The 14,239-nt window shown below is 41.7% G+C and overlaps 2 protein-coding genes across 3 annotated transcripts in view; one reads left to right on the forward strand and one right to left on the reverse strand.

The window, feature by feature from the left end:
• The first annotated feature begins 1,004 nt into the window (after positions 1-1,004).
• Positions 1,005-9,430, forward strand: LOC136434792 (EGF domain-specific O-linked N-acetylglucosamine transferase-like). The gene is made up of 16 exons (XM_066427852.1): positions 1,005-1,027; positions 1,524-1,840; positions 2,251-2,362; positions 2,522-2,628; positions 3,000-3,107; positions 3,226-3,335; positions 3,956-4,059; positions 4,511-4,603; positions 4,878-4,949; positions 5,206-5,292; positions 6,145-6,213; positions 6,547-6,608; positions 6,950-6,977; positions 7,171-7,262; positions 7,835-7,937; positions 8,471-9,430. The coding sequence occupies exons 1-16, from the start codon at positions 1,019-1,021 to the stop codon at positions 8,624-8,626; spliced, it is 1,629 nt and encodes a 542-aa protein (XP_066283949.1). The 5' UTR covers positions 1,005-1,018; the 3' UTR covers positions 8,627-9,430.
• LOC136434793 (uncharacterized) overlaps positions 9,393-14,239 on the reverse strand; it is a 37,600-nt gene continuing 32,753 nt past the window's right edge. For both annotated transcript variants that reach the window (XM_066427855.1, XM_066427853.1), the window contains 9 exons: positions 14,128-14,184; positions 13,747-13,914; positions 13,186-13,316; positions 12,546-12,628; positions 12,226-12,285; positions 11,862-11,946; positions 11,544-11,602; positions 11,077-11,187; positions 9,393-10,446 (listed from right to left, as the gene is read on the reverse strand). In XM_066427855.1, the coding sequence (XP_066283952.1) occupies positions 10,237-10,446; positions 11,077-11,187; positions 11,544-11,602; positions 11,862-11,946; positions 12,226-12,285; positions 12,546-12,628; positions 13,186-13,316; positions 13,747-13,914; positions 14,128-14,184 (964 nt within the window). In that variant the 3' untranslated portion in view covers positions 9,393-10,236. The remainder of the gene's footprint in view (positions 10,447-11,076; positions 11,188-11,543; positions 11,603-11,861; positions 11,947-12,225; positions 12,286-12,545; positions 12,629-13,185; positions 13,317-13,746; positions 13,915-14,127; positions 14,185-14,239) is intronic.

Raw genomic sequence — 14,239 nt, forward strand, 5'->3', positions numbered from 1 at the left:
TTGACCGCTTCATTCATGGTGGTGAATACCAGACATGTATCTCACTAGCTAGTTGACTGCTCGATCGCCGGTTTGCACCCGGGTACCCATTATAACTTATATAAGAATGCCTGGCGCAATTTGACGCAGTCTAGTGAGATACCCCAACCTATCAGTCTGTACTTCTTGTCGTACGTTGATCCTACCCTCACTGCGCATAAGCCTCTTGAATGATGTTAGAAATCGATCCTACCCTTGGGGCACTTCCTTTGTTTCGGGATCCCGCACCGATTGATGTTTGGTGTTGTGTACATACATGAATGTTTGGCTGTTGTGCCGTCATTGTTCACAACTTCACATACTCAGCTTTCTAAACCCCCAAAACGTCGCTTAAATGTATACCGTACGTAAACCAAACTTGTGGGTACGCCTATCTTCAATTGTCAATGTTTACCTGGATAAGTATGAAAGGTTTACTTGTTGTCAGTGTTGCCGTCATTCTGTAGAATGGAACACGTACATACTCTACACAACCCGTTGCCTCAAATCATCCACCACGCCTCACACAAAGTGAGTCAGAAAACCAGCCGTTGGCTTCTTTGACAGTATATCAAGAAACCGTGGCGCTTTTACATGTTGACAGCAAATCCTCACCGTAGGAAAATACCAGACAGGTCAACTGTGGGTAGATAGATAAGCATCACATATACCGTTGTTGTTGTTTTGCATTTTTGGATTGACAATCGTAGTGACACGTTTTGTGCCCTTGTTATTAGTAAAGACGCATGTCCGCCAGTGACGTCAGTGGCAAACCCCGAAGGCTCTGTGGAAAAAGAACATATATGCTAGAGCAGTTGGGCTATGAATATTTCAAAGCCCTTCAAAGGAACCATGGCCTTGTACTTAAGGCGAGATTAGCAGGGCCATTGCGACATGGGTGTGGCGCTGTTTAGTACCAAACAAAGGTTGTACAGTGTCAGACGACAGAGGTCGCCAGAATATTTGGTTTAGCATAGAGAAACTCAAGCACGGACGCATCATGAAAATGGTAACGTTACAGCCACGTTTATGTCTTGATTTCGATGTTGTGTAGTGCAAAGGGTGTGATTCATGAACTGGACACGTTTTTCCTCAGGATACTGAAGTCAACTACACGGATTCGGTACCAGCAGCGTTTGATTACTGTAAATGTTCTATTTTCTCACAACCGTGACTGATTTAGGCATTTGAAACTGTAACGTAGAGTATAACGTTACATCAGTCGCTGCTACTGTAGGTGTAGTAAGATATCACGTTCTAAAATCACTGTAACTGTACTTCTGCCTTTATCACCATAACCTGTACTTAGCTGATAAGAGAATAAACGTACAATAAAGGTATAGCATTCAATCAGTATATCCGTCTGTTGCTGGCCGCTAAACTGAAACGTTTCCATGTACTTTTGCCTGGTTTAAAATATTGTGACCAGCTGATCTACACGTGAAGCGGAATGACATGACGACCATAACAATAATTCTTTGTTGACTCTTTTCACATTTCCCCAGTCGGTATTATATACTAGATCTAGATGGCCGCCTGTGCTGGTGAGTTATGCCATCGGTCTGGTGATGTCATGGTCAGGGTCCTCGCACACTAGTGACGTCAGTACTCCGCCCACCTGTCCTGCTCTGGCACACCTGCGTCTGCCACCTGAACACCTGCCGTACTACCTGTACTCGCACCCAGAGGTGGCTGCAGCTGTGCGCAACGACACGCAATGTTACCGGCAACACAGAGCACTACTGCCGTGCTGGGGGTACGAGGAGGACTGTCCTCCCGAATCTCGGTACAGCCCGCCAGTGTGCGCCCAGGAATGGGAAAAGTAAGGACGGACCGTGGAAGAGCCTATGATAGTGTTGTATGGAAAGGGAGGGGGTCACTTGGAGTACGTCAACAGCAAGAGTTTAGTGTACCACAAAGTTCACAGAAAAGAACTAATGCTTGCATCTTAGTGTATGATCTTACCCATTAACTTGTCGACGATGAAAGCCTGTCGACTGTTGTGTTTTGCACTGTCAGACCTGGAAATTATCGCTATTGAAATCGCAAACCTATCGAAAATTTAGAAAGGCGATTTACCTAGGTCCAAAAGCAATAGTCTTAATTATAACAGCTTCTTATACTTGTCTGAATAATTTGAATGGATGGATTGATAATGGCTTTGATTATCTTTTTCAACGATTCATTGCTTTCTTCTTATCGATTTTTTTCTCGGTACTGGCGTAATAACAGAGGGAAACGTCACAAACTGTCCAACACGGAACGGTTCTGGTGGCAGGCGGGGTTTGGATATGCCAGAGAGCAGAGGAGACAACTCGTTACGCTATGCGAGGCTAGGAGTCAGGTATTGCTGTGTTTCCTCTAGAATATTGAAATAACTATTGAAATTTAGCCAAATAAAGACCTCGATCTTCAGAAAAGAAGATGAAGTTGAAAAAAAGACCTCGATCCTCAGAAATGAAGACGTTCGTAACGTTACGTAATACGCTGTTGTTCTCTCCAGGAGGACTCGTGGCTGGAGTGTTCTCACTACGCGCGCTACTGCAAAGGGAGAAACCTTTATCTGGACTTCCGCCGGCTCAAAATCCACGAAAACCACTTCGGGAAAAGGTTTGGAACTGAGCTGAGTCAAGTAACATATTTTCCCATTAACAATACGTTAGTGCCACCGACTAAGTTGCTTTGTCGTTCTTTGAATATGTTGACGTTTTACCAATTCTTGTGTTCAACAAAAGAGAAATCACACACATGTTAGTCTTTCCCATCTAAAATAACTTGTTGCTGTAATTTCCATTTCTGAACTTGCTCAGTTTCACCATTCTCGTAAGAGCATTCCTGTAAGGTACGTCGACTGTCAACACAAACTTCAGGCATACGAGCGATCAAGCCAGTGTGTTTGGAGCCGATGGGCGCCACGAATAGAATGATTTTGAGTTGTAATAACGCATTTATTTCTTGATTATCATCTGCAAATCTTCCAGATTTAAAAGAGATATACTTGGACCTGGTGACATAGGAGGACATTGCAAAGTTATAACTGACAGACTGACAAACATGGCAGGCCACGAAGTCCATGGTCTCATGTCTTGGTAAGTTACTAATATCTGAAGATACAGTACCAACCTTCAACTCTGTTGCGAATATTAACCCATTGGCCGTGAATATAAATGAAAACAGGCATCATACATCGTCTTTGCACTTTTGCAGGTACGCAGAACTGGAAAACTTTACGTCACTCAACTTCCGACCAACCGCAGGCAACGAAAACTGTGACGTAATTTTGGACACGCCCACCTATTTCATGAAGCTGGACTTAGGTATAGGAACACAGTGCATATTCTTCTTTTAAAGAGCATACTACAAAATGCCTTTGTAGCTCAACTGGTAGCAGCATCGCAGCTGAGTTCCTGGTTCCTGGATTTGCACCGGGGTCTCCCAGTTACCAACTGTAACTGGGAGACCCCGGTGCAAATCCTGGGAACGCGGCATCTCGGTTGGGGCTGCACCATCTTTCGGAAGGGACGTAAAATTGTAGTCGACCGGCGGTATCGTGTTCGAGGAGGTGCCTTGAGCACGCTAAAGCCTGTTATACCCTTCTACAGAAACCGTATATGTCACTAAGCACTACAAGGTGAACAACAATCACAATATAGCAATTTAATTGATATGCGATATCAAGGACGAGTAGTATCTTTTGGGAAGTGAAAGATGTGCAATGAAATTATGAAGATATGCAATGCGGTTGTGTCGCTTTCCGCAGGTATAAACATGTACCACCACTTCTGTAACTTGATGTTGATGTTGTGTCCCTTTCCGCAGGTATAAACATGTACCACCACTTCTGTAACTTGATGTTGATGTTGTGTCTCTTTCCGCAGGTATAAACATGTACCACCACTTCTGTAACTTGATGTTGATGTTGTGTCCCTTTCCGCAGGTATAAACATGTACCACCACTTCTGTGATTTCCTGAACCTCTACATCTCTCAGCACGTCAACGGGTCCTTTTCCACGGATGTAAACATCATCGTCTGGGACACGGTAGGGCAGCTTACATAGTGTTCAATGCAAGGTCACAGTCGTGATCTCCAAGCAGGTACTTGCTGTAAATCATCTCTCATATGCGCAAGGTAATAGTTACTCAAGTACTAGTAACTGTATAACAATTGCCGGAAACGGTCAGACATTTCAACAGTCTTTCGTCAGTGACCTGTTTCCAAATTTTATCCAGTTGCTTGAATAACTGTTACCTCGCGTATCTTATCACGTATCTTATGGCGGGCTACAGTACCAGGATGTCTAACCTCCACCGACGTCTCTCTGATGTAGTTGTGTTTTGCGTGATATCACACTATGACGGAAGCACTATATTTGATAACACGAACTTTTCTTTAGTAAATGCCATGTCAATTTTGGTCATTAAATGTCGACAACATGACCAGATACTCTGTAACTCACATGATAATCGCAAGAAGCATATGTTGAACTTCAGAGCGGTCGTTCTTACAAGGACATGTTCGGCGACACCTGGCGGGCCTTCACTGATCACCCTCTCATCCACCTCAAGAATTACGACGGCAAACGGGTAAGTACTCCTACGTGTCTTTTTTTTAGATTTATTCGACCCATAATCGCAATTTACCGACAATGAATAACGAGTGAAGTTTTGTTTAATTTCTTTCCCAGATAACATTAGATTGCTTCTTGTACATTTCACCAAAAAGTGCTTGACGTAGGCTATCATCTCCTGCAAATGCACAAGTCGATTCCTCAATGTTGTAATTGTCATTGATTAAAAAAATGAATGCGCTTTTGCCTAAAACGCGATGTTCTCATTGGTATTTTCCTGTCTCTCGAAGGTGTGTGTCCGTGAAGCCATTTTCCCCCTGCTGCCCAGAATAGCATTAGGACTGTACTACAACTTGCCCTTGGTATGAACGAATTTGATAAACACAATCGCTTAAGTGTCATTCCTTTCATATATTTGAGGATCTTTGAGAAGTGTCGTAACAAAGAAAGACAACGAGTGCGACAAACGCAACTTTACAGCTAGCTATAAATAATTCTATTCACTTTTACATTAATTCAGTAACGATAGTATAGCCGGGAAAACAAGGAGTAAAGTTTGGACACAAAATACAAAGTCACGCAATATATTCATGTGCGTTAATTTCTTGTTTCTTTTAGGTACCAGGCTGCAAAAACAGCGGACTTGTTCGTGCCTTTTCCCGCCATGTCCTATACAGGCTAGGAATCGACCATGGACAACCCCAGGTAAGGTACCATCCTGGAAACACCGACTGATCTAGAGATATAATGGGGACAGTCGATGCTTGAAGTCGAATTGGATGACAATGATTTCCATTAGTTTAAAACGATACCAGACTCTGTAGTCATGTGCAGAAATATAGACGACCTGAAGTGATGCTTGATGGAAACCGTTGAGTGCCTTCAATAACGCGGATCCGGACATCTTTTACTGAGAATCACGAATGGTAAAAACTTTAAAGGCAAAATGCCAAGGCCGCTGCACAATAATGGGATATAAATCCTCCTTGTCAGTGGCGTCGCGGTGGCGCAGTGGCAGGGTGTTTGGCCCCAGAACCCAGAGGTACTGAGTTCGAATCCGGGGTTCCCAAAGGCACTTTACACGACTTTCCTCACTTCACTCAGGTGTAAATGAGTACCTAGCTTCGGTTAGGGACGTCTCTCGGATAGGACGTTAAATGGAGGTCCCGTGTTTGAGGAGAGCCACACCTCGAGCACGTTAAAGAACCCACCGCACTTATAACACTAGAGTAGGGGTCCTTCCTGGTGTGAGTGGTTCAAAACCTACAGTCCTAAAACGATAGTGTGAGTGGTTCAAAACCTACAGTCCTATGGCCACACATGGGGCAATTGTCGTATTGAGGTCACCTGCGAGCCGAATGGCAGTGACAGGCAGTCGCTACAGACCCTTGCGATCTAGCCCCGTCAAATGTGCGCTCCTCCAAATTCAGCCCCTGGCTGCGAAGAAAGAGTAGTCGGCCCACCCAATAACAATAACAAAGGCGCCCGTATCTTCTATATAGTTGATTTTGTTGTGTTTAGCTGTTCCTTCAGTCTTGTGGTCTGTGTTTTGCTCAGGACGGGCGCCTGCGAGTCACCTTCCTGTCCAGAACGACACGGTTCCGCCAGGTGCTGAATGAAGACCAGGTCAGTGGGGCGCCTTCCGAAGCCCGGTGGCCTTGAACAAGACCAGTTCTTAGCGTGCTGTGACTTAAGATAAAGATATTAACAGTGGAGACTCACCCCTTGGCCATCCTTTACAAGGGGTTGAATATCATTTTATAGTTACCATATTCAGGCGAGCTTTAAAAGCACCTGTTATCTCCAATCAGACGTGAGGCTAAATTGTATCTATACTTCTACCTGTCTCGGTATCAGTTTTATTTAGTGGACAAAGTAGGAAATAAGTCTCGTTGTCCAGTGTTCTCAAGGTTATTTAAAGCATTTTCATTTGGAGCTGCCCAATGCTTTTCTCCACAGCTCCTGGCACAACTAAGAACGGATCCAAGACTTCACGTCAGTAAGGTTGACTATAAGCACAGGTGCGTTCCCCTTTCATCTCCATCACATTGGTGCCGCCTAACGACGAGCTAGGCATGCTTTATTGTGTGGTAACGTACATGATAAAGATTGGAAAGTTATGGAGGCAGAAAGTTGGTATTCTCCAAGCAGAGGTTTCGGTCGAGTGGGGTAGGAGTGTCAGGGATTTTTTACGTTCCTCTTCCTAGGAACGTAAAAAAAAAATCCCGGACACTCCTACCCCACTCGACCGAAACCTCTGCTTGGAGAATAGAAAGTTGGCACAATTTGGTTGTGAAAACTTCGGAAAATAACTTCTCATATGACTTATTCATAACAAATGAATCATCTTTTTACTTTGCAGAAAAATGTCATTTCTGGAACAGTTACAGGTAAAGTATGCTTGCACGGTTTGTCATACATGTACAATGTACGAGTGACTTGGTTATACAGTATCATCATTTTATGCTCAATCAAGGAATACTGAAGTATTTGTGAAGGATAAGGGAATTGTAGTACAAATAACTATTTTTTTTTGACCTTGTTGCTATTCCCATATTTTCTAATTCATATATCAAATTTCAGCACACACAGAACACTGACATCTTCATCGGGATCCATGGTGCTGGGCTGACCCACGCCCTGTTCTTACCTGACTGGGCCTGTCTGCTGGAGATGTGAGTGGCAACAGTGGTATTCATGTGTGCAATATGGCAACAAACCTATGTCATATCATCACCCCGAACATTTGACCTCTTTGAAACTCAGATTCGAATCAGCCATGACCCGATAAATCGCTTTCTAGTTTGCCTTAACGACTAAATCGGGCAACACAAACTCGCCAGTGAGATGTGGGAAAGTGTCAGCTTTTAAAGAATGTTTTCAGATTGACAATTTTGGCACTTTGAAAATGATACAAGCCGACCGCGATTAAGCTTTAAAAAAAAAGAGATTCTGCTACTTTTCTTCAAAGGTCTTATGGCGGTCGGCTTGTATCATTTCCAAAGTGCCAAAATTGTCAAACTGAAAACATCCTTTAAAAGCTGACACCTAGAAACTAGAAACTAAGAAAGCGATTTGTCGGGTCATGGCTGATTCGAATCTGAGTTTCAAAGAGGTCGCTTCGGGTCGGCTTTTCTATTGACTGGCTGATCTGATGTATGAAAGTGCAAAGGATCATAAAATGTTCCTTGCTAAAAGATGAAATCTGTTTAAGTACAAGTGGTTGATTTTTAAAAAAATTCCTCAGCTACAACTGTGGTGACGAGCCATGTTACCGTAACCTAGCAGCACTGCGAGGGGTCGGATACATCACATGGGAAGGCAGCGCCGGCGTTACACAGATGGACGAGGTACCCTTTTCACGCAATCAAGGTCTTAATACCTTAAAACACTGTCTTTTGGGGCAGTACAAATTTGCTGTGGTTAAGAAACAAAGTCAACTTGTCTGTTTGATGAGAGGGAAAGCTTGTCTGCTTTTCTTCAGAATGTTAGTTTTGTTATGAAAGAGAATATTCTTTTGAAATAAAAAAGAAGACTTTGAAATCAAAGGTTTTGTTCAAATGAAATATTAAATAAGATCCAAAAATGCCATTTTTTGTTAAAGACGATTCAATACAAATTTTGTCTTTCCTTGACATTTGATGGCCTCCGTTGCAGGCTCTGAACCGGCTTTTTGGGGGGCTAAATAATACACTTTTTGCAGCCAGCCCGTAACTATCAGCCAACACCATAACTAGCCGGCTAATAGTTACGGTGTTGGCTGATAGTTACGGGCTGGCTGCAAAAAGTGCATTATTTAGCCCCCCAAAAAGCCGGTTCAGAGCCTGCAACGGAGGCTAGACATTTGAGACAAATGCAAGGAAGAACTCTCATATCATTTCAGTTGGGCACATATAAAGGACGAGGGGATTACGACAAGTTTGTGAACTACACCGTCAACCCTACAGAATTCAGACGGTTGGTGGAGAAAGCCATCATGTATGTGTTCAACCATCCTGCATTCCCCTCTACTCATATGCATCCAAAGGAGGAGCTTTGACTGGTTCCCTTTAAGATGACAGATGCTGAGGTGGATGCTACTGGTGGGATGTGAAAGTGATCTCGATCCATCTCAGCTCACTGAAGAGCTAATCTAATCAACTGGGCGTGACAGAGAAGACTGGCGTTATGTACCGGTACCCTTAATGTCAATCCCGGCATGTAGGGCAGCAAGAAAAGATGTTGGATGTGGTGACTTTTTATTGTCAGCCCTTCACCTGCATCGTATGGCTGTGCTGGAGATCTAAGATGTTGGGATATGGTTGAGTGTTTGTTTCGAATGTGAATGTTTTGAATGCCGAAAGATATTACAGTTGTTTCTACACCAGGACTGGTGCCTTTGCAAGGTCTAACTTTTACAACATGTGTTCACTTATCATATTGTTGCATAAATGTATGCTGAAAAAGATCTTTTTAAAATATACTAAAATATACTACAAATCGTTAAAAGGATTTGTAGTATATTTTAGTATATTTTAAAAAATATACTAAAATATACTACAAATCCTACTACGACTCTATATGAATAATGTATGTCTGACCTACCACCCTCATAACAAATTCAGAACTGCTCTCCCGACATCCTTATCCATAATGGATGTTAGACTTAAGCCACCTGTAAGGCTTAAAGTCACAGAAACATGTCTGGATAAACTTATGAGACACATTGTACATGCAATTCACTTCACAGAGATCCTTGTTATCACTCCCTGAATATGTATAGTATTCAATAATGGCACAGTAAATATGATGATACCACAACAGTATAGGTATGAATAAAATTGTATTTTTCAGAAATATCTAAGATTTCTCTCCAATCTCTCCTCTTTTTACATATGGAATTTACTGCATTTACATAAATGAAAAGCAGTTTCAATCTCACGTGATCTAAATCTCAAATTTAAAGATAAATCTCCTGCAATTTTTCTGACTCATACATGTATGTCCAACTGCATCTGTATGGTATTGCTGATATAACTCCCCTTTGGCTTAATGCAAGAACTATACAGGTCAAGCTGTGTTAATCTCAGTTTGGCAGCATGTCGTCTGCACATACACGTACTGCTGAAAACTAAAAAAGTCTTGATACCAGGGTTTGATTGGAATGCAAAATGAGCAATTTGAAATGACATGGATAATATTACTTGATCACACAGTGTCATTACACTGCATCAATCCCCAGTGTGGGTTGGGGCAACCTATATAAGGACACATTTAGGAGCTTCTATAGACTTAGGAACATGATCACTGAGGAAACCAATTTTGTAGCCATTAAATCCTCTGGGCAGGATATTTCACACGAAAACAGAGGTCGGGCCTTATACATTAATCCACATAGACCACCTTTTTAAAACATGCAGGTTTGACCTATTTTCCTTTGAATCTCAAAATCACACCATGTACCAATCATGCTTAAAATGTACACATTTCTTCCCACTTCCTTATCTGTCTTTAAGTTATAACATCTCAAATTTTGCACCTATTAACATAAAAACTCTAATAGATAAGAAGATTTGTAGCCTCATATTTTGGAAGACAAGTGGAGTTATTGCTAAGCAATATGTACAACTTCATGACTACATGAAAACCAACAAAATTTTGTCTGGTTGGTCATAATGCTTCTTGCACTTGGTTTTCTACATCCTTGCTGTCCTGTTTAATCCCAGGCTTCTCTGGAGTCGCCTGTAGTACCTCTTCTTTCTTCTGATTGATCAGGACATCATCTCCATGTGGAGACGGCTGTACTTCCTTCTTGTTTCTACTTATGGTGTTCTTAATATGCTTAATCACAGCGAAAGGGTCGACGTTCACATTGGATGCCTGCAACACAACAATGTTTTAAAATTTCACATGATTTCTGTATAGATGTGTGTAAGAATATATTTCAAAATGCTAAATAGATGGTACATATACAGTGAAACCTGTACAACCTACCTGGCCATTTTGCCACTTTTAGCAGATCCTTTAGATAATTTCACCTTTGACCCAAGCATACAGAATCTTTTCTATATAATATAGTTGACACTGTTATCATTTTCGTCTATGAAAAGCAATCTTTTCATTTGTAGTAATTATGATTTGAATCCCCCTCGTGAACATTAAGGCAAGCAATTGAATTACAGCAGAAGAAAGTTGGCATGTTTAACAGACGTACAATATAATCCAGTACAATATGGCACAAACGACGTCATCTGAAAAGTCTGTATACTAGGTAGATTTGATTGAATCATTTACATGTGGGGTCATGTGGCACAACGGCAGCATGTTCTGCTCAGAACCAAGGGGTCCCGGGTTCGAATCCTGCCGTATCACCAATCTTGTGCCCTTAGGAAAGGCACTTTACACAACTTTCCCTACATGCCAGAATGGTCGTCATCAAGACCGTGGGCATTAAAGGCAAGAAGAAGAAGAACATGCCAGCTACACTAACCAAAGAGGAAGGAGACTTACTGCAAAGAGTTCCATGGCACTGATGTCGTTTCTGGGGTTGTCTGGGGGACCACGAGTGATGATCCTGGCTACAGCGGGGATGTCATCTGATGTGGGCGCACTGAACGGCTCCTGGAAAAGACCACAAGACATCATGTGACTTTGAATGAAGTTAAGGTATAAAAGGGACCACACACTGGGAAGCTGTGTAACTATGTATACTGGCAGGTGGTTCAGACTTTTTTAAGTGAGTAAAGATGTTCAAATACAAGAAAACAATTTGGTTTTTCCCAATTGTCCCAATTGGTTTCAACACAATACTGTTAAAGGTTTTCTGGGAATAACAATTTAGCATTACACTGTCTGTTCAACACTTTATTACAACATATGCTTATGAACTGTGAGACTTGCTACTACTATGTATGGCTACTGCTATGTATTTGTTCAGTTTTCTGCAAAGTGAATAAAAAGTGAGTGAAGTTTCCTACCAGTCTGGGTAAGAACATGGCCATACTGAAGGCTGGAAGTTTCAGGTCATCAATAAAAGCTGGAAGAAATAAGATATCAGTCATCATCACACCTGGTTACATTGTTCGGAATATTTAGGCCCATCACAACCTTGCGTTGTAAGAAATGATTACAACAAGAACTACGCCGAAAATAGTTACTCAAGCAACTAGATAAAATTTTGAAGCAGTCGGACGTTTCAGACAGCATCCGCTGTTTTTCGTCGTGTTAATAGGTTAAGGCAACAAGGACTACATTGGCATCATTCCAAGGTATGTCTAGGGAAGAAGTATACTTACTCCTTATGGTATAGTAGATGAGTCTGAAGAAGTCCTCTCCAGATGTTCGGCTCATGATGAAGACTTCATGGTCTTTCTTAGGTGTCTACGAGGTGAGATCAGGTTGGTTTCATAAGAGAATCAGTGGATGTGGATTTCTTCCACATTTATATGTACATGTATCTTACCAAGTGGTTCTCATTGGACATTCAAAATACACTGTAACTCTATTTTGACTCTGATTGGTACATCATAATTTTAAGGGAATACATACTAATGCACTGTTGCATCATTTACTCATAAAATCCAAGGTTTTTTTTGTGTGTGGGTATCTGATATTTTTCTTCTAACTACTTCTATCTAGAATGTGCTTCCATTAACATACCAGGTAGGCCATGGCCGAGGCATTGCCAAGGAAGGTAGTCAAACCAAGTGCGTTATGGACCTGTGGATACAAAAAGATAACACATTTTTAAGCACAATGTTGAAGATACATGTAGTCAGCAAAACAATGATGGGAACAGCATTTTTCATTCATTTGTTTCAGACCCTTGTAGTGCCTAGTTTCCAGTAGTAGGGTATATCCAACCGAGACGTCCTGCCCAGGCTTGAACTGGGGTCTAATTGGAACTAGGAGCTCAACTGTAAGACTACTACCAGTTGTGCTACAGAGACATCCCATGAAATGCATTATATCACATGTACCTGTAAAAGGTGTGAAAAGTAGTTGTTGCCGTCATGTTGATCTGCATAGTGCTCTGCTGACAGGTGGATGTGTTCCATCAGACCTGAATGTGGTCAAAGAGACAAGGAGCATGATCTCAACATTGATCACTATTCCAGACCAGGCCAATCAAATCCAAGAACATTGCATTCATCTGTGTATAGTTTCACCAGGTTGGTTAATCAAAGGACATTGGAGTTTTCTTCTACACAGACATATTGTTTCTGTAGTCTTCTGTGTACTACCTACCGCTCTCAGGAAGGCAGAAGACAGACTATCACACATGGTTGTGTGCACGAAAATTGTTCATTTGTTCAGACCCTTGTAGTGCCTAGTGGTGGACCTAGGGTAGCATGTTTCCTTGCTGCTTCTGTAGCAGGGTAAAGGGGTTGCAGCAATGCTAGCCCTTCCCCTTTAACAGGTGTGAGGCACCTCCTCGAACATGGGACCCCATTTTACATCCCTTCCTGAAAACAGGAGTAGCCCCAGGATTGAATTGGGATCTCCCAGTTAGCAACGTTAACATCTGACTTTTCACTCAGCAATACTGTAAAAGAATATAAGACTTGATATAGGTTGTATAGTTATATTGTCTGTTGTGCACAGTGTTAAAAGACCCACCGTAATGTCTGGCGGCACTGAGGCTAGCCTGTGCATGCGGGTGAACCTGACTGGCGCTGGCTTTGGGTAGACTGTCCCACATCAGGTGGGGATAGCGGTACTGCTTGTCTGTGTCATAGCACTTCATGAACCTGAGATAAAGGGAATGTCAGTTTTCACTTGTGGATATGATTATATGTTAACCAAATGCATTGTCAGATGCCTTTGGTACATGTGACATTGTAACTTTTAAGCAATGATGACATACACGTGCATATGTATGAAAATATACATCAAGAGAATCTTAAACTTTATACATGTACATGTACAGCAATTGAAGTGAATACATACACATGTTTGTCAACAATCTCCAAGCAGATGTTAGGATGGTAAATCGTTAAGTTTTCAGGTTGCTAAGTTTTTTCTGACATAGCATCATTTGTGCCAGAAAAACAAATGTGGCCAGAGAAGGTTTAAATTTTACCTTCTATCATCTGCTTCGAGATGACCACTGCATAAGTGACACACTCTTCATGAGTATATAACACAACTCCATAGAACAATACATAGTATTTGATTTACCATTTCATGGCTGTGCTTGTAAAATCCATAAACTGTTCCTCAGTGAAGGCAGTTGGATGATGTGTCTTGAAAAGAATGATGGCGTGGAAGCTGTCGTACTTGAAGGTGTTGGCAGCAGTGGCCGAGTGCGTGGATTCTATCCTGCCGAACGTGTCCTCTGCTGTTTTACTACAAAGGAAAGGTTATTTCACAAAAATGCACCTGATGCAAGCTGGCATTAAGGTGTTCTTGAAACTGTACACGGCCATTGACTTACTAGTACCTAAGACTTAACAATATACTTCATTAAAATTAAGACACAAGTATTACAAACATATGAATATCCAAGTGAACATTTTAAACAAAAAAAATCTGAAAAAGTGGAGGATGATATATACTTACAATTGGTATGCACAGAAGTCACACTCATTCTCTGTCTCTTTGGCCAACTCATCTACACTGTTGGAACATAAGGAATTAAGCAAAGTTCAAGTCTTTATCTAAACCTAAACTG

This window comes from Branchiostoma lanceolatum, chromosome 5, assembly GCF_035083965.1.
Source record: "Branchiostoma lanceolatum isolate klBraLanc5 chromosome 5, klBraLanc5.hap2, whole genome shotgun sequence".
In the NCBI taxonomy this organism is placed as follows: Eukaryota; Metazoa; Chordata; class Leptocardii; order Amphioxiformes; family Branchiostomatidae; genus Branchiostoma; species Branchiostoma lanceolatum.